This window comes from Tamandua tetradactyla, chromosome 3 (assembly GCF_023851605.1).
Source record: "Tamandua tetradactyla isolate mTamTet1 chromosome 3, mTamTet1.pri, whole genome shotgun sequence".
Lineage (NCBI taxonomy): Eukaryota > Metazoa > Chordata > Mammalia > Pilosa > Myrmecophagidae > Tamandua > Tamandua tetradactyla.
The window spans coordinates 17248081-17269952 of NC_135329.1; the positions used below are offsets into that span (position 1 = coordinate 17248081).

Genomic DNA, 21872 nt, shown 5'->3' on the forward strand with positions numbered 1-21872 from the left:
CTTCACCGGCCTCCCATTTGGATTAGGCCAGTCTTGTACGCCCAAAAATCCAATGAAGGCAGTGGGCCCAAACTGCGCAATCAGCACAACTAGCCCTAGGGGGAGCGGAGACTTCTCTCTGGTCAAATGCCTAAAAATTGCCACTGGAGATTTATTCCTCTTGCAGATTTTATACAATAGTCGGTGTAGGGTCTAAAGCTGTGTGAACTCCTCACATCCCAGTGTGAATGAGTTTTTCAGATAAAAGATTGGTCAGAACCAGTTTTGAGAACAGAGAGGGAGAAAGTGATTGAAGGCAAGAGAGCAGGTCTCAGAACTGGAACCTGGGGGATAGGGAAGAGCGGAGGGAGGACACAAACCAATTCCCCCCAGAACAATCGGCAAAAACACAAATCCACTGAGAGGCAAACTGCGCAAGGACCAATGCTCTGAGAGCCTGGTACCAGCCCCTCTGGCTTTGCCTCCCTTACTTCTTCCCTGGCGCAGGTCTGCACAGGAGGGTTTCCTCCTGCCTCCCAAAGCACTGCCACTGGAGTCGGGCAGCACACAGCATCTCTGCAGGGCCCTCTTCAAACCCAGCCTCAGGCTTGTCTGGAAGGTGCTGAGAGCACCTTGGGATTCCATGGGAACTTGGGGTGGCGTTTGCTGCTGGGGCTCCTGCATGGGAGAGGCAGGCGCAGCAGCTGCTGCAGTCTGCTTACTGCAGGGGAGACTTGGCAGCTGAGCGGCAAGGGTTGACTCGGAGCTGACTGCTGGGGTTTTATTGCTTACTTGGGCACCACAGTCACTTAGATGAACACCCATTTGTCCCAAAGGCCTCAGAGCTGAGAAGCTGTCAAGTCTGGAAGAAAACAACCTACTGCTTACTGCCAGTGTTCTAGAGCTGTTGGAGGCAGGGTTGGGACCTTCATCCAGAGGGATTCTAGATTTACTGTTTGAGAAGAGTACACTGGAGTTGAGAGGGGTATGAGAGACCCCTGAACGCCACCCCCTCACTGACAGTGACAGAAATCAAGGTCCAGAGTAGTCAAATGCTAAGCTGAGCGCACACAGCTCTTCTCAGGTGCAGCCACACACAGAACCTACCTGTATTTCTCAGGAAATAAAGTCTGCGTTTTTCTACCTGATGAATCAGTGCCTTTATTTTCTTTATTTTTACACTTTCTCTTATTTTTTCAACATAATGAAATACAAATATATGGTGAAGATTTCCATGATCCCAGTTTAAAATACCAATAGAAAATTGGGGGAAATATATAAAACAAAATATCGCAATGTGGACACAACTGATTTAGCCATATTGGATGTAATATCTACAATAAAAAGGAAATCAAATATACAACATGGAAGACAGCTGAAAATCAAGCAAAGGATATGAACCAGCAATTGAATGAAAAATAAATTAAAACTGTCAATAAGCATGTACTATTCCTTGAATTAGCTTTTATATAAAGTGAATAAAATTCAAACAATGATGTGGTGATTACACTCATCAAACTGAAAAATATAAACATTTCACAATGCAGAATGCAATTAAAGTTTGTGGCTATGACAACCCCCTGAACTGATAGGCGTGAGTGGGGAGGGGTGATGGTGGTACTGTATTAAGACCTACAGCCTTTTCAGAATAAAGCCAGGAGCATAAATACATATTAATTTGGCTGCATTTTAAAATATGCAAACACATATGGATGTTTGTTCTGATTAGAAAGACATACATGACTGTCATAAAACATTAAAAGACATAAAAGCTTGAACTTGAAATTGAACATGTGTCTGCAGGCTTAGTCCTCAATGAAATGCAGAGTTCACCATTGTCAGTATATTTTTCAAGTTCCTTTCCTACGGTCTACCACAGCATAGGTTATTTATTAACACAGTGTGTCGAAAGTCCCTGCAGATTATTTGGAAGAATCTGAGAAGGAGCAGGTTTTTGTTCTCACTCTAAGAGCTGCCTCCACTGCTGAATAGGGTCGGGGGTGCCATTAGCTCAAGCCTACTCCGATCCATTGACAGCCGAGCTACCTCCTTCTTCTGCCTCTCCTAGGATGGAAGTCTCAGCTGTGTCTCTGTCATGTGCTAGGTCCTGGGAGCCTGGCACTGGGCTGGGAGGAGCCAGCCTTCTGCATGGAAGATGTAGGCCGCAGTGCATTGATTTTTTATCAATGCTGGAAACATATGTCCCCTTTATTGACTATTCAGAAGCTTAGAGCTAACTAAACCTTGGTCACAATAATCATCCATATGAATCTGCTGGTTACCTCTGTAATCTCTAGGGTTGTGTGCATTGCTCTGATTTCATAGAAATCTTCCTCCCTCCTTGTGCCACATTCCTCCCTCCCAAAGCTGCACTCTCGGCAGGTGACAATTTTCAACATTATAGGGATCATCTGAGTAGATCTAATAGTTTTACTTAAACTTCCATTCTGGAATCCTGGTTCATTGATCACTCTCTTCTTTATGACTTCTTATTTTCCTTATTTTGCTTCTAATTTGTTTGTTTTCAACATAGTCACCCTAAGTTACTTCTAGTCTATACTGTGGTGGTTTGAATACAATGCCTTCATCAGAGCTACAGAGGCATGCCCCACTTGGTGTGGCTAAAGACAGGTAGACAAGAAGGCCCAGGAGGAATTTACCACATGACAAAATAACACATGGAACATGACTATGACAAACACTTGTCTCAACGTCAGTTATTGTCACTCCTGTCACCCAATGCTGAGCATTTGCTTAATCCAATTCAACATTTATTGAGAAACTGTTCTGTGCCTGGCACTATGCTAGAGATGAATAAAACACAAGCACTTACCCTTGAAGAACTCAGTTTAGCAGGAGAAACAGATACATAAAAATAAATGCAAGACCACAAACACACACACACGTGACACAAATGGCATGTTTGAGACCAGAAGTGGTACAGAGAAGAAAGGAGTTGCTCTGCCAAGGGGCTCAGGAAACCTTCACAGATGCTTTCAAGGTAGAGCAACCAGTGTGCACAAATCCAAGGTCACAAATTTGTGAACAAGGGCAAGATAAGAATTGTGTTTGAGTTTCAGTTCTCAACCAACAAGCTAAAATTTTCCAAATTATGCTCCTAGCCATTCTCATCAAATGCCTTTTCTTCCCTTCATAAAGCATCTGAATTCAAGGGCTGCCTAAATATCCAGACACACAGCATGAAGGTTTTTTCCAGCAACTGACTCAGCAGGTGGAGGCTGCTCAACAGCTATAAGTAATCACAACACAGCAGCTGAAACCAAGGAATACATGAAAACTCATTTACTGCACATATACACGAAAGAAAGTATACAATACTCTTACGAAACGCAAAACTAGTCCATACAAAATATCATCTCTTGTATTCAAAAGAGTGTTTCATGGATAAATATCAAGTTTAATACATTCTTTAATAGATACTTTAAGTAGAACATTTATTGCTCAAATGAGAAGGGGGGAGAAGGAGGGCAAATTATGGGAGGTATTTGGTTTTAGTTACAACCATGGACAGAGATGCACTGTAATCTACAAGCCCCTCAAAACCAGGATCGATGTGCTTTAGTCAAATCAAGTTTAAGTTGTTTGCTTACAGTAAAAGCAGAGTGCTGAATCTTCCTTTGTAGCTTTTCAATTGCGCCCTCTAACCTTCACAGCTGCTTCTCTTGATGCTGAATGGCAGAAAGGCTTTTGAGGGTGATTATGGAGGAAAAGGTTATATATTTCATCCCTCCAATAATATGGTGTAGAGAAAAAGCAACGAAGGAAACAAAGGAATATGGAAGGAAATGCTTCAACTAAACCAAAAACTGGAGAATAAAGCAATAACTGCTTCTGGCTGCTTTTTAACCCCATGCCTTCTCAGGGGAAAATATGGGCTTGCTAGATTCCTGTTCTTAAAAACCCCTCCTGGAATCCTAATTACATGTAAGTTAGACTAGTTACTATCACCCCATAGCTCTTTATTCCCCCACTCTTTTTAATATTCTTCCCCCAATTTGGATAATTTCTGTTGGCTTTTCAAGTTCTTTGACTCTTTCTCCAGCTGTGCCAAGTCTACTGATAAGCCTGTTGAAGAAACCCTTCATCACTGAGATAGCATCTTATTTTTTTATTTCTAGCATTTCATTAGACTCTTTCTTATAGTTTTCATCTGTCTGCTGAAATTACCCATCTGCTCATGAATACTGTCTTCTTTCCCTACTGGATCCTTTAGCATATTAGTCATAGTTATGTCAAAGTGCATCTGATCATTCCGATATCTGGGTCATCTCTGAATCTAGTTCTGTTTATTATTTTGTCCCTTGACAATGGTTTTTTTTACTATTATTATTATTTTCTTACTTTTTGTGTGTCTTGTAATTTTAATTGAATGCTGGAAATCATGTGTAAAACAGTAGTGATGGAAGTAAACAGTATTTATGCCTGGAAATGCACATGCTTCTTCTTCTGTCAAATTCTTAGCATAGGAGGATTGAGTCTATCTAGCCAGGAGTTTAGGTTTCAGTTCTGTTGTTACATTCGCTGCATCACAGGCTTCAAATTCCTTTAGAAATAAACTGCTGTTATCTTGAGCTTACGTAGGGGTCTGGGTGCTGGAAGGTTCTCTCTGTTTCTGATCTTCCCGCAGCTTTCAGGCCCCCCTGTATGCCAATGCCTCAAAGGGAGATGTCCTCTACACTCTTGCCCCTACCACAGCAGTCTTCTGCCTTTTCTTGTACACGATGGGGAGAGCAGGGAAGTTCTCTTTTGTCCTGGTCCAGACTGGTTTTAGGCAGGCCTTGGTGTACCTCATCCTTAAAGACGGGGTTTTTTTTGTTCTGTTTTGATCATTCCTGCTCTCTGTGGTAGCAAAACCTTTCTTGTGTCTGTGCTTGGTCTTGGTGGGAGTCTCTTGCTCTTTCTCCAGCAGTAACATACCTCAGCTGGCAACTGAGGAAGGATCCTGGGATCCAAGATGATGTCCTGCCCCTGCCCCAGGAATAGCAGGGGGGTTGTCTGTACTTTTTTTCTGCAGAAGTGATGGCTCTTTGCCCATGTCCTGGGGGAAGGGATGTTCCTACCATCCCTAAGAGACAGAGGGGCTTTCTTTCAATTCCTCCTCTAAGAGAATGGATCTTTGCCTGAGGTCTGAAGGTGGGAGCATTTGGTTTTGCTTCCTATGAGAGGAGAATCTGGACAAGCAGGCAAAGCTTTGAGTCTGTTCCTCCCCTCCAGCCCTGTCTCCACAGCCACGGACCATCTCCTGCACAACTGCATCACCAGAAGGCCAGGGAGGCCTTCTCCCCTCTCCTCACTTATCCTGGAATTTCTCCTGAGCATAGGTGGAGGCCTGTGGAGAAAAGCTGGAGTGAGTTTGAACTACCATTATGTGCCTGGGACTCACAGCTATTCCAGACACACTGGCCCAAGCTTGGCCTTCAAGAACTTGTTAGGGGTTTGGCTTGCATGGTGGCTGCCTCTTTTTTAAGTACTCTCCCAAGGCTGAAAAGTTTATGTGGTCTGTCTCTCCTTGGAGGGCTTGTCTCTTTTTGGAGTTTAGTTTACTTGTTGAATTTCTACCTCAACCCTCTTGTGAGCTTGTGGAAAATTATAATTTTGTAAATTATCTAGCTTTTTCTCATTGTTAGAGTGGGAGCGATGTTCTCTGAACACTTCTAAATCCTACACGGTTCCCTATCCTGAGCGTCTGAGGCCACTGGCCCCATATATGGTCTTGTTCCACATGGCCCGAAAATAGCAGATGGCACTTTTTTTATTAGAGAGATTGGAGATTTACAGAAAAAATCATGCATAAAATACAGGATTCCCATATACCCCCCTATTATTAACACTTTGCATTAGCGTGGTACATTTGTTACAATTCATGAAAGAACATTTTTATAATTGTTCTATTAACTATAGTCCGTCATTTATAGTAGGGTCAACTGTGTTGTATAATTCTATGGTTTATAATTTTTTTTTACTCTAGTAATATATATACAACTAAAATTTCCCCCTTTTAATCATATTCAGACATATATTTCCATCTCTTTCATTATGTTCACAGTGTCATGCTACTATCACTGCCATCCATAACTTGTACAGAGTTTCTATTTGGGCTGATGGAAAAGCAGACATCTTTGGGTCTCCTTTTTGCAAAAATATTCATGCCAAGCACACACATCGGCAGCTTTTCATCTGCCTTTGCTCTCTTACAGGTAAAAATGTCAGCTCAGAGGATTCTTCTGAGAAGCAATCTGTCTGATGGCAGGGAGAGGAGATCTCACCCAGGCTGTGTTTCCTGTAACATTTTTAAGAAGAGAAAAGTCACATTCAGCCTGAATAATTTAATTTGGAGTATTTTCTAGTACCAACTGTGAGAAATTCCATTGGCAAAATACACAATTCCAGACATTTGTTCTCAGTAAATAACTCCTCTGTTTAGCTCCTCTGATTGCCCCAATTATACTAATTGATTTCCAAATGCACAAATACAGTAGACATGTCATAAGAAATTTAACCCTTACCCCTTACAGATTCAGATTCCTCCGAATCATTTCACACAGCAAGGCCATGGTGCCCTGAGATCCTCTATCTCTTTGAAAAGAGCTCTTGCGATTGCGAGAACATCTCAACAGCTCATGCTAACATTCCCTTGAGGACACCCAATCGTTACACCTCTTCTTTTCACAGCTGATTCTGGTTCCCCTTAAGCATGGCTGGCCCTATGCCTCTATGGAGCAGGCAGCCTCAGGCTGGGTTCTGGGCCCAAGGATATTGAAAAACCTGCCTGTCCCCCCACCAAACCCCCATCTCCTCAAACTCATTATTTGAATCCCCCTCTTCCTCTTCCTCCCCATAAATATTACTATTTCATTTATTTATTTTTTAGCTAAACCGTGTGTTTCCAGGACTTAAGCTCACATACTACATAGTATCCAGGAAGCATAACCTTTCATTCATAAGCACCTACTATCATATTATTGACTCAGTTTATCAGATTAGCTGGCTAACTCTAGCCAGGCCCAAAGGCAATGGAAAACTGGTCAGGGGACATTTCAATAGGGAATAAAGGGACTAGGGTCCAAAGAAAAATCAGGAATCTGTGGGCTGGATGATCATGTTGTATCAATGTAGATCTTCCGATTAGGAGGCTTGTAGGGTGGTAACGAGGGTAAGCAGACTTATTTTGGGTTGATGTACCTGGAATGTTTAGGGGTGATGGAGAATTATGTCATATATATTATATATTCTTGACAGGGAGAGCACGCGCAGATGCAGTAAAATGTTAACAGAGAATTGGGGCAAGAGAGGTATGGGAATTCTTAGCACTGGCCTTGCAAATTTTCTGGAGGTTTGAAACTCTTTGAATTTTAAAAAAGTAACTGGGAGGTAGGGAGAGCAGTGGTGGAAGAGATGACAAGGCTGTCGCAGAAGATGATGCCGAGCTGTGGAGCAGTCCTGGGCTCTGGGTATGGAGGTAGAGGTTGGGGGGGCAATAGGGCTTCTGCATGACTAAGGGCTGGAGCCAGTGTGGCAGATCTGACCACATGCAACCCTCCTTTTACCCCAGGACCCATGAAGTGGGACCTTCACCAGTGTTCTCATAGCATTCCAGGATGGAAACCCCAGAGTGCCATCAAAGCACAAGTGAATAGCCCACACGCCCAGCACGGGAGCCAGCTGATGGGGTGGGGGTAGGGGGCTCTTCAGGAGGGCAGGCATTGATGCTTTGCCAGCCCATTCCAACCTGCAGCCTCTTTCTAACCCATATATTTTATCCCTCTCTAGAGACTTTCTGGTGGGAAAGGTCTACTAAAAATATATGATCTTGGAATCCAAGGAATCAGAAGCAAGACAAAGCTGAAGCAACTGCCATAATTCTGGCAAAAAAAAACACACCTTATTTCCTTCACAAACTTGTCACTTCTGCCTTGGACTGGAATAAGAGAAGAAACTGAGAGGAAAATGCAAACTCAGAAAGAGATGGTGCAGATGGAAAGGAATGAGACTGGGCTAAGCATTTTCTCTGCTTTGCTTTATTGCAATCTAAATTTAGCACTTCTCAAGTAGTTCTTAAGAGTCATAGTTTACTAGATATTCACCAAGAGGAAAAACACTCTGATCCTTTTCATTATCTTAAAAAACACACATGCAACTTTTTCAGAGCTCTGCAAAGAGATGAATCAACCTCAGTTCACCTTTTCTCTACTCTCTGATTGTACAAAACTGGCAGCAGCCCCCGTGCTTGCAGAAATCCTTGTGGCTCAGCAGCAAATCAATTGCAGAGGTTGAAGGGCCCTATGGGAGCCTGGAGGAAGAAGTGTGAGCTCAAGTTAATGAGAGAATGGGACTCAGAAATTAAGCTGAGCAGCTAAGAATATCTCCTATGGACTAGAAAGAGGTTGTATGTCCGAGATCTTGGTATTCCTTTTTTAAAAAAGAAAAGAGAGCCAGAGCTGCAGAAGAAGGGCAGAGAGGTAAAGAGAAAAGGACCCTGGAAGAGGAATTGAGGCCTCTCAACTGGCCTCCTTACTGGTTGCTTCACTCCTTGGTCCTCCATTTAGGACCCCTCAAAATTAATAGAGTTTCTCTGATCTTTTAGCTTCCTCGAATTTCCACAATTCCAAGAATAAAACAATGTAATAGCTCTCAGAAAACAGTTAAGATATGTGGTTTGTATCAATTAGTAAAGAAAAAGATCTAATAAGATTCACAACAAGCTATTTACAGTGCCAACCCATAACAAAGAATGGTTTTACAAGTTGGAGGGGTAGGGGGGGCTTACAGACTCTATCTACTTCAGCATGGTTTGAATTTTTAAACCACCATGTATTAATTTTGTTGTTAAATCCAAAGAACACCAAACAACAAAATCAGCATTACATTTATAAAAAATAACAAAATCATTTATATCAAGGAATTCGCAATTAAATGTAAACTATAACACACAAACTCGCATCTACATGTTTATTCCTTTTATAATCAACAAGATTTGCCTGCAGTATTTCCTCTAACAACCAGAGAGTCTCCCTTCAATGTCCAGAACAAATGTTATTTTTTCCTGCCACTTTCCCAGTCTCCCTCTCTTTATGTTGCCATACCCTACTTCTAGCCCCTAAAGGTTAAGTTCTCTCTCGATCATGTTCCCCCATGCATAACTCACATGCATATCCTTGATGCATAGCTCTACCAAATCCTTATCACATACAGCTTGTTCTCGTGTCTGTCTCTTCCAAACTACTGGATTTTTTTAGGTCATGTGTTTTCTTCACTTTTGTTATCTCAGATACTAGCATAAAACCTGGCTGTTTTGGTTTCTCAGCTGCTAAAACAGATACTATACAATGGTTTGGCTGAAAAACAGGAATTCATCGACTCCTTCAGAGGCTAGAAGGTGTGCTTTCTCCCAGGGGCAGTATCTTCTGGCTAGCTGGCAATCTTTGGGGTTCCTTGGCTTTTCCATCACATGGCAATGCACATGGCAGCATCTTTGCTTTTTTCTTCCAGGTTCCCTGATTTCCAGCTTCTGGCTGCTTCCTGTGGCTTTTCTTTCTGTGCCCAATTTCCTTTGCCTATAATGATTTCAGTCATGTTGGATTAAGGCCCACCCTCGTTTGGTCTGGCAAACCTTAACTAATGACATTTTCAAAGGTCCTATTTACAAATGGCTTCACACCCTCAGGACCAGAAGTTGGGACCTTTCGTGGGGCACATGATTCAATCCCCAACCCTGGCACACAGGGTTGCATAAAAGTTTGTGGAATTGAATGCACATTCATGCGATCTTACACACACACAGAACAATCCTTTCGTCTTAGTCTCTAAAGGCCAAGAAAATCACATCTGGCCTTTATATTGTAAATTCACAGCAAATGAACCTTAATGCAGAGTTTGAAGCATGTATCTGCTAACAGCTGCTTTCCTTACAAGATGTTCCAGATCATTCCAAAGTTGCGAGTCATCCTATTCCTAGTTCCTAGAATTCCAGAGATGTCCCTATTGTTGCTTCAAATGGACGTTATCTTTATGTAACTGTACCGGTCAATTAATTCTTCCTTCACTGAGAAGAAAGGGGAAATAAAACTAGGTACGGGGACAAACAACCCAAAGGAATAATCAGCCCTGCTGCTCAGAGCGCAGGAAGACAAGTGGAAGGGAGTGGGGAGACCTCAGCTCCCGGTTTCACAGACCTCACTTACCAAACATCTGCTCCATTCACCTCACAAGGGAGCTATGAGCTTTAAAAATGGTTATGCCAGGGGAAGTGCCCAGGAAAACACTGACACTGTGGAACTGTAATTTGTGATTATTTTAAACATAGTGGATCACTCCATTCTGACTCATGACAAGTAATCAACTTACTTAAAAAAAACTGTAAATTGGTCATTATAATCAGCAAAATGAAACATCAATATTTCCTGCCAAGATGCAAAAAGAAATTTACCTATCCAAAAATATTCAGGGATGGGGGTTTTCGAAGTTCCATCTTTTTCACTAGCACCTTTTCTAATAAAAGCTAGAACTTCAGAAGAATCCATGATACCAGCTGTAGAAGTATCTAGTTGGTTTGTCTTATGGCTGCAATAATATATCCTCCCCTTTCCTCCATCACTGTTTCAGAGCTGTGCCAAGGTAATGTGTTTTAAGAAAAGGAGAAAATGACCAAAGATTCGTTAGCCTTTTAAAAAGATCCTCTTCCTTGAGAAGAGACACCAACAAATCATTCTAATCCTAAAACTAGACTCAGCATGTGGAAAGCCATCTCTGCCTTCCTACAGATTATTCCAATGAGACCACTTTAGGAAGGTGTTCTGTGTGTGTGTGTTTGTGGGAGTGTGGGTAGAATTAGAAAGTATGTATCTGAATGACATTTCTACTCCTGTCAATTGCTCCTGAAAAAAAAGAAGATGAGGTGGGCAGGCCACAGTGGTTCAGCAGGCAGAGTTCTTGCCTGCCATGCCGGAGACCCGGGTTTGATTCCCAGTGCCTGCCCCAGCCAAAAAAAAAAAGATGATTGTTCTAGTTTGCTAGCTGCTGGAATGCAACACACCAGAGATGGATTGGCTTTTAACAAAAGGGGATTTATTTCCTTAGTTCTTCAGAGGAAAGGCAGCTAACTTTCAACTGAGGTTCTTTCTTACATGGGAAGGCACAGGGTGATCTCTGCTGGCCTTCTCTCCAGGCCTCTGGGTTCCAACAACTTTCCCCGGGGTGATTTCCTTCTGCATCTCCAAAGGCCTGGGATGAGCTGTGATGCTGAACTGTGATGCTGAGATGAGGTATGCTGAGCTGCTTGGGCTGTGCTACGATGAGCTCTCTCATTTAAGCATGGGCCAATTAAGTCAAACATCATTCATTGCAGCAGGCACGCCTCCTAGCCAACTGCAGATGTAATCAGCAACAGATGAGGTTCACATGCCATTGGCTCATGTCCACAGTAATAAAACTAAGCACCTTCACCTAGCCAAGTTGACACCTGAATCTAACAACCACAATGACAGAGAAAAGTAAAAGGCTCTACACATGTGTACTGATCTAGACAGTAACTTCTGTAAACTATCACCCCTCACCCTCATTCATTTTGTTTACTCTTATTTCCCTGAGCCACTCCACCCCAGGCTCTCTGCACAGTCTAACCCTTCTCAGTGTAATTCCCTTTCCCCAGTTCTCCACCCCACAGACTTCTATTCTTCTTTCAAGACCCTTCCCTGCAAAGCCTTCCCTGACTTAGTGGCATTTTAGACACCACCCTTGGTCTAGAAGCAACATCAGAGCAGGATCTGGGTCTTATTCACCTTTGATGAGCCAGCACTTCACACAGAGCTCAGCATATCAGAAGGACTCAACAAATATTTGTTGAACAAATGAGTAAACGGATGAAAATATCCTCTCTTCTCCTTCTGGATGGTGAAGGAGAACTTAAAACACTGAATTTGTAAGTTTCATTTTACCTGTATCCGCCTCTGAGTTCTTTGAACACAGGGGATGTATTTTCATGTCTTATCCCTAGTCTCTAGTGTGGCGCTTAGGTAGATACAGGTGCTCGATTCATGTTTGTAGAGTAAATCAATGAACAAAAACTTCATGTCTTCTTCATTTCATCTCACCAAATCCAAAGTAATTTGAGAGACTCAAATGCAATGTCTCTGGGCCTCAGTTTCCTCAGCTATAAAATGAGAGCTTCGAATTCCCCAATCTCCAGGCTCTTCCAGCATTAAATTTCTGCAACTTAGAAAAGTAGTAATTACCATGATCACCGGAGCCCAACAAATCCTGATGAAAAGACTTGGCATTTAGCTGTTGTAGAAAAGCTTACCCTGTAGCAGAAATTATTGCTATAGGTGCTCCATTTATTTGAAATGTCTAAAACTCTTTTACTGTCAAGATAAATAAGTACCCAGCAATGATGGGCTTTCTAATGTACATGTGTACATTTAGGAAACATTCAGGAGGCAAGCATGATTTCACATACTTTCATTGGCTGTGTTTTAGAATTGGAAATCCTTCACCTGTCTGTGTTTGGTCAGATGGTCAAGCTTCTGGATACTGCAGCAAATATTGCCACATACTTGATGAGTGGGGCTAATGCCAGAACTGGAACTGCCATCACCGTGAGAAGAATCATTATCCCAAGAACGTACCATTTCACAAAGCATTTACAGAACAATCATGCTTAGGAGAGCTCTTATATAGACCATATGTAAACACATATGCATTAATCATCAGTGCTTACAGCACTCTTTACATCTATACACTTCGCATCCAGCCTGTCTACAACCATTTACAAGCACCTACTATGTGCCAGGTAAGAAGTCCTCTCCTCTCAAGGTGCCTACGTTTTAGTGGAGGAGATAGAAATAAGCAACACAAAAATGCATAATAAGTCAGGTGGTGATTAATGTTATGGAGAAAAACAAGCAGACCAAAAGATGAGTCTCAGTGATGGTCAAGGAAGACCTCTCTTCTAACTCTTTGCCCTATGCCAGAGCTGCTGCTTTTTTTTTTTTTTTTTTTCCAGAGCTTCCCTTTTGGATGTGAAACTTTCTCCTGGCGTGTTAGTCTCTACTGCTTTCTTTCCCCCTACAAAGGCCAAAAGAGTCAATGTTTTTTTAGCGTTATAAGAATAGAACAGAAAGCTAAATTAATGAGGATTTTTCCCCTGGAGTTACAGCTTGTGGTTCCCAGTAGAGCATCCACATTGACCTGACAATTCCAGGAATCCAGGAGAACAGAGCTCTGATTGCTCTCCTCTGGTTTTCTTTTTCTTTCTTTCTTTCTGTTTTTTTTTATGGCTAAATGATAAACATGTAAATTCAATTAGTTCATTCCAGAAAGTACTACTTTTAATTGCTATGGTCTCCATAATAAAGTATTCTGATTTGATATAAATGATCTAATAATTGCTGTGGGAATTGAACATTTGAAGGTAAAATTGGTATGCCCATAACTAGCCATTTATTCAAACAAATATTAGAGCATCTGCTATGTGACAGACCCTATGCCAGGTGCTGTGGAGAATCAAAGAATAACCAGTCATGGACATTGCCTTCAGATGGCTTATAATCTACGAAGAGGGATAAGACATGCATTATATCAGCACCCTATCTGGGAGGCATGGTTGAGTTGTAAAAGAGGTGCAGTAAAAATTGTAAATGGAGAGATGATCTCAAGCTATAGGGATGAGGATGTCTCCACCATGGCCTGAGGGCTGAGACTTGAACCAACCCTGTCCTTTGTACACTGCACAGTGGTCGCTGTGGTGGCAAGGATGACATGTCCAGGCTGAGCAAAGGGATCTTCATCTTTTCATGCCCCTGAGTCATGTGTGCTAAGCTCACCATGGCCCTCACCCTTGGAGGGTGATGATACTCCAAGCCTAGGGAGGCAAGTCCTCTGGCTTCACCATCCCTATTGCTTTCCCCTTATTCAAAGCATCCACTGTGTTTTACCTGGCCCACTATGTCAGCCTCCTAGTTGGTCTTCCTGCTTCTTGCCTGTGCCCCAAGGATATGTTCTACACAGCAGCCAGGGTGATCCTTTGGAAACCAATACCAGATTGAATGTCTCTTGTTTAATACCCTTCAGTGGCTTCTCATCATCCTTGGGATAAAATCCATGCCCTGAAGCTCTTCATGATTTGGTCTTGGCAATTTCTATTGTCTCCTTGCCTGCCATCTTCCCTTTTGATCATTCTACTCCAATACTGTTCTTATGGCTATTCTTCAAGCAAACCAAGCTCCCTCCTGCCCCAGGGTCTTTGCACATGTTTTCCCCTTCTCCCAGAATGTTCTTCCTAAGAAATTACATAGTTTTCTCCCTTATTTTTTTCAGGTCTCTCAAAGGCCTCTTTAGAGGGAACTTTCCTAGCTCTTCCATTTAAAAAGTCTCCTTTATCCTTGTTTTATTTTTCTCCAAGATATTTATCATTAGCTGAAATTATATATTTGCTTATTTTCTTGGTTATTGTCTGTCTCCTTTACCAGAATATAAATGCCATGGGTCCAGAGAATTTGCCTACCATGTTCAGTGCCTAGAAAAGTGCATGGCACAAAATAGGTGTTCAATAAATACATGGACAATGACCGCCCAAAGACACTGGTAGAGATTATATTCAACATGTTTCTCATTCCTGTTTTCATCAGCCAACACCAGTATTCAACTTCCTCAAATGCTGAATGGCTTCCAAAATTCCATCTTTGGGTCAGATTTCTTATTTGAGTTCCAGGCCCATATATCTAATTGCTTACCATATAGCTTTACTTAGAGACCTCAAAGACACCACAATGTGATCTCCAAACAGTCCTATTGTTGTCTCCTCCCTCATTTTCCCCACACTGAGTCTGCTTACAGCATCCCTTGTCTCAGTGAATAGTTCAGCTCTTCATCCACTACATAAGCTGGCCACCTCAGGGTCATTCTCAAAGTCTCCTTCCCCCCAAAACAATTCATCCCTTAGGCCTGTTGATTTTGCTCCACAGCCATGACCCATATCCAAGCTACCAACACTTCTCTCCTGGACTGTTGCAAAAGTCTCATGTCTGGCTTCCCCATATCCACCTCTGGGCCTTCCATCTGTTCCCTACACAGTAGCCAGAGAGATCTTTTTAAAACACAACTCTGATCATGTCATTTGTGTAGCCTGAATCTATGATTCGCTTTCCCTCTGCTCATATACAGACCATGCTCATGTTAAATATCAGATCTTTAAGCAGGGCAGAGATCCAATCAGGATGTACCAATACAGCTGGATAGGTTGTTAAATGCTGAAATACTCCCATTCTTGGTCAATAGTCATTGCTTCAAACAAGCACCCCCCACCCCTACTGCTCTGGCCACTCTATGCCCTTCCCTAGGCCCTCTCCCAACAATTCAGCAACTGCAGGGTAAATGTTTGGCACAGAAAACAAACACACGTACATGTGCCGACACACACATATGCACACATACACACAGCTCAGGCCCTGGGGCATGATAGAACCAGTACCTGAATTTTGTGAATATTGCTCCTGATCCATCTCAACTTCACCTGGTCTCTCTTGCTCTCTGCATTTCAGCCTTCCTTGAGCATTCTATCCTTTTCTCAGCCTTGGGTATTTTGCACAAGCTGCTCTCTGTAGTTGGGATGCTCTCCCCTTCCCTTACCCTGTTGACTGCAACATGTCCTTTAGCTCAACTACCTTTTCTTCTTTGTGGAAGCCTTTTCTGACCCTCAACTCTAGGTCAAGTCTCTCATAAAACCCCATGCATTGGGCGGTGCAATGGTGGCTTAGTGGGAGAGTTCTCATTTGCCATGCCAGAGACCGGGGTTCGATTCCCAGAGCCTGCTCATGCCAAGAAACAAACAAACAAAAAGCATGCATTTCCTTAATGGTTCCTAACATAATTTGTGTTTGCATACCTACTTGTGGGATTATTTGATTAAGAACTCTCATCACCACTAGACTACAGCTCACAGAAGGCAAGGACTGTGATTTTTTCCCCACTACTATATTCCTAAAATCCAGCACTCCATATCCACCTGGAGATGTACAGGAAGACATGTGATACGTTGGTCTGATGCTTGAACAATTCTTGATTAGGTGAGTCAGGCATTCATATAAAGATAATGAGGTAGTTTTGTGTATGTCAGTTCTTATATGTGAATGTGGTTATATATAGATATGGAACAATGGTGATAGATATTAGAAGATGCGATATATACAATAAGAAAATTGCCCCTGAATACTCAGATGTCTCTTATATAAGCCAAGAGTTTCCCTTTCCATGCTAGTTACAGTAATTATTTCCTATTATGGCAAGCAGCACATATTCTTTCACAAAACATCCTTTTTGAAAGTGTGTTACTTATATAAGGACCAACATCTGCTGTATTACCACTATCACAGTCCACGAGCTCAAAAGATTCCACCCAAAGGCAAATGCTCAAGCCGTGACCCCAGGTCAAGAACCTGTTTCATTCTTCACAAACAAGGACTGGGTGATTTTTAAGGAAAAGAAAGCTCTGTGCGCCATTAGGAGGCTCACCCTGTGAATATTACAAAGAAGCTGCATCGTCCCCTGGAGGCACTAATGTGTTTCTCGCGGGCATCAGTTCAGCCTCTGTAGGCCTCTTCCTTTCCTCAGACCCACGCCCTCCAGTGAAAAGCAAAACCAAACCGAAAGAGCCACCCTATAAAACCAGAACGAGCCTCAGCAATGCCGATGGGCTCCTGCCCAGGTGCAGCCGCCCGCAGCTCCCCGACAGAGCCCAGAGTCCGGGTGAAGCAATCGTGGGAAGAAACCAGCGGCTTTGCACTACAGCAACTCTTTTCTTTAATTCTCCTCTGAAATTTATTTCCTTGCTGGCAGCATTTTCCTCTTTGATAGAAAGAGGTTAGTCTCAGCTGAGACTGCAGTCTGTAGTGTGAGATAGAGGCCTCCTCTCAGCTTCTAGCAGGAATAATAGCTACTTGTCATTGGCGCTGAGCCCATCGGAAATGGTGTCAATAAAGTGTAAATAATCCCTTGGTCCCGGCAGCTCTCTAAGCCTGAAAAGAACCAAGGAAATGCCCCGAGGAGCAAAGGCAAAGGGTCAGGGCAGGTGCACCCAAGCCTCTGACCTCACCAATATGAGACCACTCAGCACAAATCCATTCCCCGGGTGTCATCCAAATCTCCCAATTTCACACAGAAAATGAGCACTGGCTCAAGTCTATGAACATTCAGTTGTCCTCATTTCTCTAAACGGTCTCCTTTGAGAGCTGGAATCTTAACCCTTGGAAGGCCTCTGAAGGTTTGCACTCCTCAACTGGGAACTGCACTGCGGAGAAACAGCTATCTGTTTCTCTCGCCACAGCACTGAACAAAGAAAGCTTCTGAATTCTCATCAGTCTGCTCCCAGGAATATGTTCCCACAGGCTGCCATGAGAGCAGGGGGAGAGAGCCATCTCCCCCTCCTATGGGTGGGGAGGGGTTTGAGATCAACACGACTACAGCTTGTACATCTGTTTCTGGGGGCAGGGGTGTTAAAATGGTCTCCCAAGCCACTCTAATCCCAGGACTCTCACCCTGCTCCCTATACTTGGCTCCTTCTACCTCTTCCCATAAAAGAAATGAATTCAGAGCTTCAAGTTAACTATCCAGAGGCTAACCTGTAGCTCTGTATGTTTGCTTAGAATCAACAAATGTTCTTAAGTCCCTAGAGGTGAGTGTGCTGGTTATTTGGATGGAGGGGCAAAAGAGCACTCGCTACTCAAGTCAAGGCCACAGGGCTTCATTTTCCCTCTGACATTCATTTCTACAAACTTCTGCTTCATATCACATGCCTACCCATTCCATTCTCTCTGATCTTTTTAGCTCTAAAGGTAATGCCACTGAAGACCACTGAATCTCTATGGGATCCTGTCTGCACGAGGGAGCAAGTAGTATTTCATTTGCTGAGCAGGGTCAGTAGGTACACAGAAGAGAGGATGGGGGAGCAGGGCAAAGTAGCAGGTTGCCCGTGGAAAACTTAACCTGCATCTGGAAATTCGCCCTTGCTGGCTTTGCAAAAACTCTTGCAATCCTTAAAGTTCAAGCCCCACTCCTATTCTGTACCTAGAGGATGATTTCCTCTCTACTCAAGTAATTCCTAGACCTCTTAGCCAAGAACCTGACTCTAACCTCTCCAGAGCACACTGTTACCACTGACACCCCCAAACCACGCAGCTACAGTGTAGTACCAGGGACCGCCAATGCGAGCCTGTTTCAGCCAGTCATGTTCATTCTCAACCTCCGTCAGCCTTGCCTCTGTCAACTCCCTGACAGAGCAAGTCCTCACCCACCGCTTTCCTTCTCAGCCCCAGCTGAGAACCCACAAAGGCTGCCAGCATACAAAGGAGATTTAATGTCACCACTACCGGCACAACGTCCTTCAAAGGCGCTTCTTCCGGCCCCCTTCAAAGGCTGTCCATCTGAGACAACAGCAGGGACCAGCCGCAACTTCTAAGAGGAGGCGCCACAGGGCCCTGAGGCGGGGCCTCACTCACACTGCCGGGAACCAGCCCTTCTCTGCAGGGCCCGGGCCACGGCAGCCAGGCAAACACCGGGGTCAGGCCCTCGGGAGGCGGGAGCCCGGGGGATCACGGGCACAGGGGAAAGGTTAATAAAGGCACTTTCAAAGCTTTTAGGGAATGGCACCAGGCAAGAGTTACTCTTCAAACACAACATGCCTGTCTCCATCCCACTTACCTGGTTACAGGTGTTAATATCTACCCCATTCCGCAGGTGATCCAAAGCTTTGTCCAAGTTACCTGATCTCGCTGCTCTCAGAAAGCTGGTAGCAGCATCAGCCTGTGAGGAAAAAACGACAGGCTATGAGTGCCCTTTTGCCTGGTAACGACCTCGTTCTCTCACTCAGCCACGGGCCTTAGAAAAGTGCTAGGGCCTGGCGGCAGCTACCACACCCTCCACCCCCACTTTCCCATCCCTGGGTCCTCGGGCCCATGCTGGAACCCGGGTGTGCTTTAGGTGCCTGGGACCCCTGCCTGGACTGCCCTGGGGTCCACCAGGTGAGGCTGCCTCAGAGGTCAGCTCTCCCTTACTTCTGGCATTTTTATACTACCCTGGAGGGACCAGCCTTTACAGGGATTGCATGCCAATGGTGAAGGGTCAGCCCAGCACGGTGCTCTACTGCTTTGACGTTTTCCAAGGGCTTCACGTACTTACTGAGGATGTAACATCACACAGACCCCTGACCCCTGAAAGCAGGTACCAAAGGAACCAAACACATGCTGTTTGGTACTATTTGGGGGTTTTGATTTTTAAATAAATAGCACATAACACTATGGGCTAAAAACCATTAAAAGCACACACAGATACACATTTAACCTCATTTTTAAAAAAACCCTAGACATAAGTACCATTGTGGTCCCCATTTTACAGATGAGGGGACTGAGGCACAGAGAGCTGCAGTGACTTGCACAGGCTCACACAGCAGGTAAGAGGCACAGCCCAGCCCAAACACAAGCAGCCTGGCCATGAAACCCATATGCTTACCCTCCCCACTCTGTTGCCAACTCAATCTGACATTCACTTCTGGGAGGATATAGGTCAGATCTCTTGGGTGAGAGAAAAGCCACCTACCTCATGCATACCAAGTCCCTGCCACCAGGAATACTGGTTTGTACTAAAGATTAAGGACAGCCAGAGAGGGCAAGGACTGGTGCAAGAAAATAAAGTCTACTCATAGACAACGGTGGACAGATGGAGTGGAAATAGCCTGGGGGCTGGAGGGAGGCAGGCCTAGGCTCACTGCAGTGCCACTGCGTCTGGGAGAGAGCCCCAAGGTGGGAAGCTTAGTTTCCATTTCCTTCTCCGTAAACCTGGAGGTTAAAGCCCTCCTCACACCCTTGCTATGAAGATGAAAGAAAACACCATATATAACATGTGCGGCATACACACAGAACGCACCCTGCTGAGTTTCATAGGTAAGAGCGCCAACGACAAGCCCTACGTGAAGGCACGTGAAGTCGAGCCTCCAGAAGACCCATTTCTCTCCACCCCAGAGTGGCCAGTCTCCTCCCTTCTCAGAGAACACGCGAAGTGGGCCAACGGGGGCCCCCAAAAGATATGCCCACACCCTAATGCCTGGATCACGTGAAATGTGACCTCATTTGGAGAAAGGGTCTTTCCAGATGTTATTAAATTAAGGATCTTGAGATGAGTGCTTCGGGATTATCAGATGGATCCTAAATCCAGCGTCCTTACAAAGGCATACGAAGAGGAGACACATACACAGAGAAGAAAGTGGTATGAAGTCAGGGAGGGGCAGCGATGGCAGTGATGGGGCCACAAGCCAAGGGAGCCCGAGCCATCAGAAGTTGTCAGAGGCAAAGGAAGGCTCTGTCCGAGGGCCTCCAGAGTAGGCGAGGCACTGGCCACACCCAACTTCAGACTCCTGGTCTCCAGAGCTGCAGGAAAATTAATTTCTGTTGTTTTAAGCCACCACATCTGCAGTAATTTGTTATGGCATCTTTACTTTCTTTAGATCCAGAAGCCACAGAACAGGAGTTTTGATTTTTAAAATGATTGCAAATACGTTTTTCTCTAGTTATTTAAGGTTTGCAAGCCTTGTCGCCCCAGTCAAATTGTCTGCTTCTTAGGGCAAGGATGAAATCGTGCATCTCCTTTGAGCCTTCAAAGCATTACGTGTCTGCGAGGCCAAGACCTTCCTTGGCTGAATGCACATGGCATGTCCCCCAGTTCCCAGTCAGGCATCTGTGGTAGAGGGCAGGGTTCAGAAAGGAAGATCCGTCTGCTGGTTCTCCATGAGACAGATTCCCACATAAATCAAAGTCAAGGTTTCGTCTCTCAGATCAATGTCTATTTGTGCCTGCTGATTCAGAAGTCTATCTGGATTCAACTATTAGGAAAAACACTATATTATTCCCCAAGAATGAGAACACAAAAGGCACATTTCTCCCACCAATTAACTATCTTTTGCAGCACAATAATGAGATTCTGACTGAAAACCTGAGAATGGATGGATTAAAATAGACACAATATCAACTAATAATACTATTTGTACAAAGCACAGAATGTAGGAAGAGAAGCAGAATATTTATGATAGATTCATAAGCAGATAAATAAGGGTAAAGAAAGAGCAATCTGAACTAGACCGAAGAAGAATTAACAGTTTCTCTAGTTTCTAGAATATAATCATAACATTATAATGCTAATGTCAGCGCTTTACAAATATATCTTTTAATCCTTATCACAAACACTGAGGTTGTTGTAATTATTATCCCTACTCCAGAAGTGACAGGATTGAGGTCTGGAGAGGTTAAGCTCTTTCCCAAGTTCTGCAGATACTTAACACTCAGGGATTCAACTCAGGTCTGCCCAGCTAAAGCCTGTGCCTTTGGACTGCCCTTGACCCCACGGCACATTCTCAAGTCATTTCAAATCTGAAGATGTCCAGACAGCCCTGACAGATTGGGGGTGGGGGGTGGGGTGGGCAGGGGGCTTGGGCAGGGCTCCATGCCTTTGCCAATTAGGCAGTTCATCCACAGCAGAAAAAAGGTCCCAGGCAGGTCCCAGTAGTTCCCAGGCCTGACTGTGGGCACCGTGTTAAGCCCACAACAGGTCTCTAGAAAGGGATCATCAAGTCCCAGCCTTTCCTTTCATTGATGGTAAAATTGAGGCATAGAGAGCCGAAGCCTAAGGTCAGCCAGATAGAGGTGAAGTTCAATTGCTAGACTTTTTCATTTTCCTTTTGGTCTTTGGACATGGAGTATGCAACATGTAAGCAAGATCTTCAGGCATCTTAGGGTGAATTGTAGATAATGACGTCACTCCCACTGTCTACTGTGGATTGCTCAGTTAAATTCTATAATGTATGTACTGAGGTCTTATTTCAAGTCAGTATCTGG

At 43.9% G+C, this 21872-nt stretch overlaps 1 protein-coding gene across 5 annotated transcripts in view; it reads right to left on the reverse strand.

The window, feature by feature from the left end:
* Nucleotides 1-21872, reverse strand: part of ANK1 (ankyrin 1) — a 129380-nt gene that overhangs the window by 72033 nt on the left and 35475 nt on the right. For all 5 annotated transcript variants that reach the window (XM_077152579.1, XM_077152578.1, XM_077152581.1 and 2 more), the window contains exon 2: nucleotides 18691-18792. In XM_077152579.1, the coding sequence (XP_077008694.1) occupies nucleotides 18691-18792 (102 nt within the window). The remainder of the gene's footprint in view (nucleotides 1-18690; nucleotides 18793-21872) is intronic.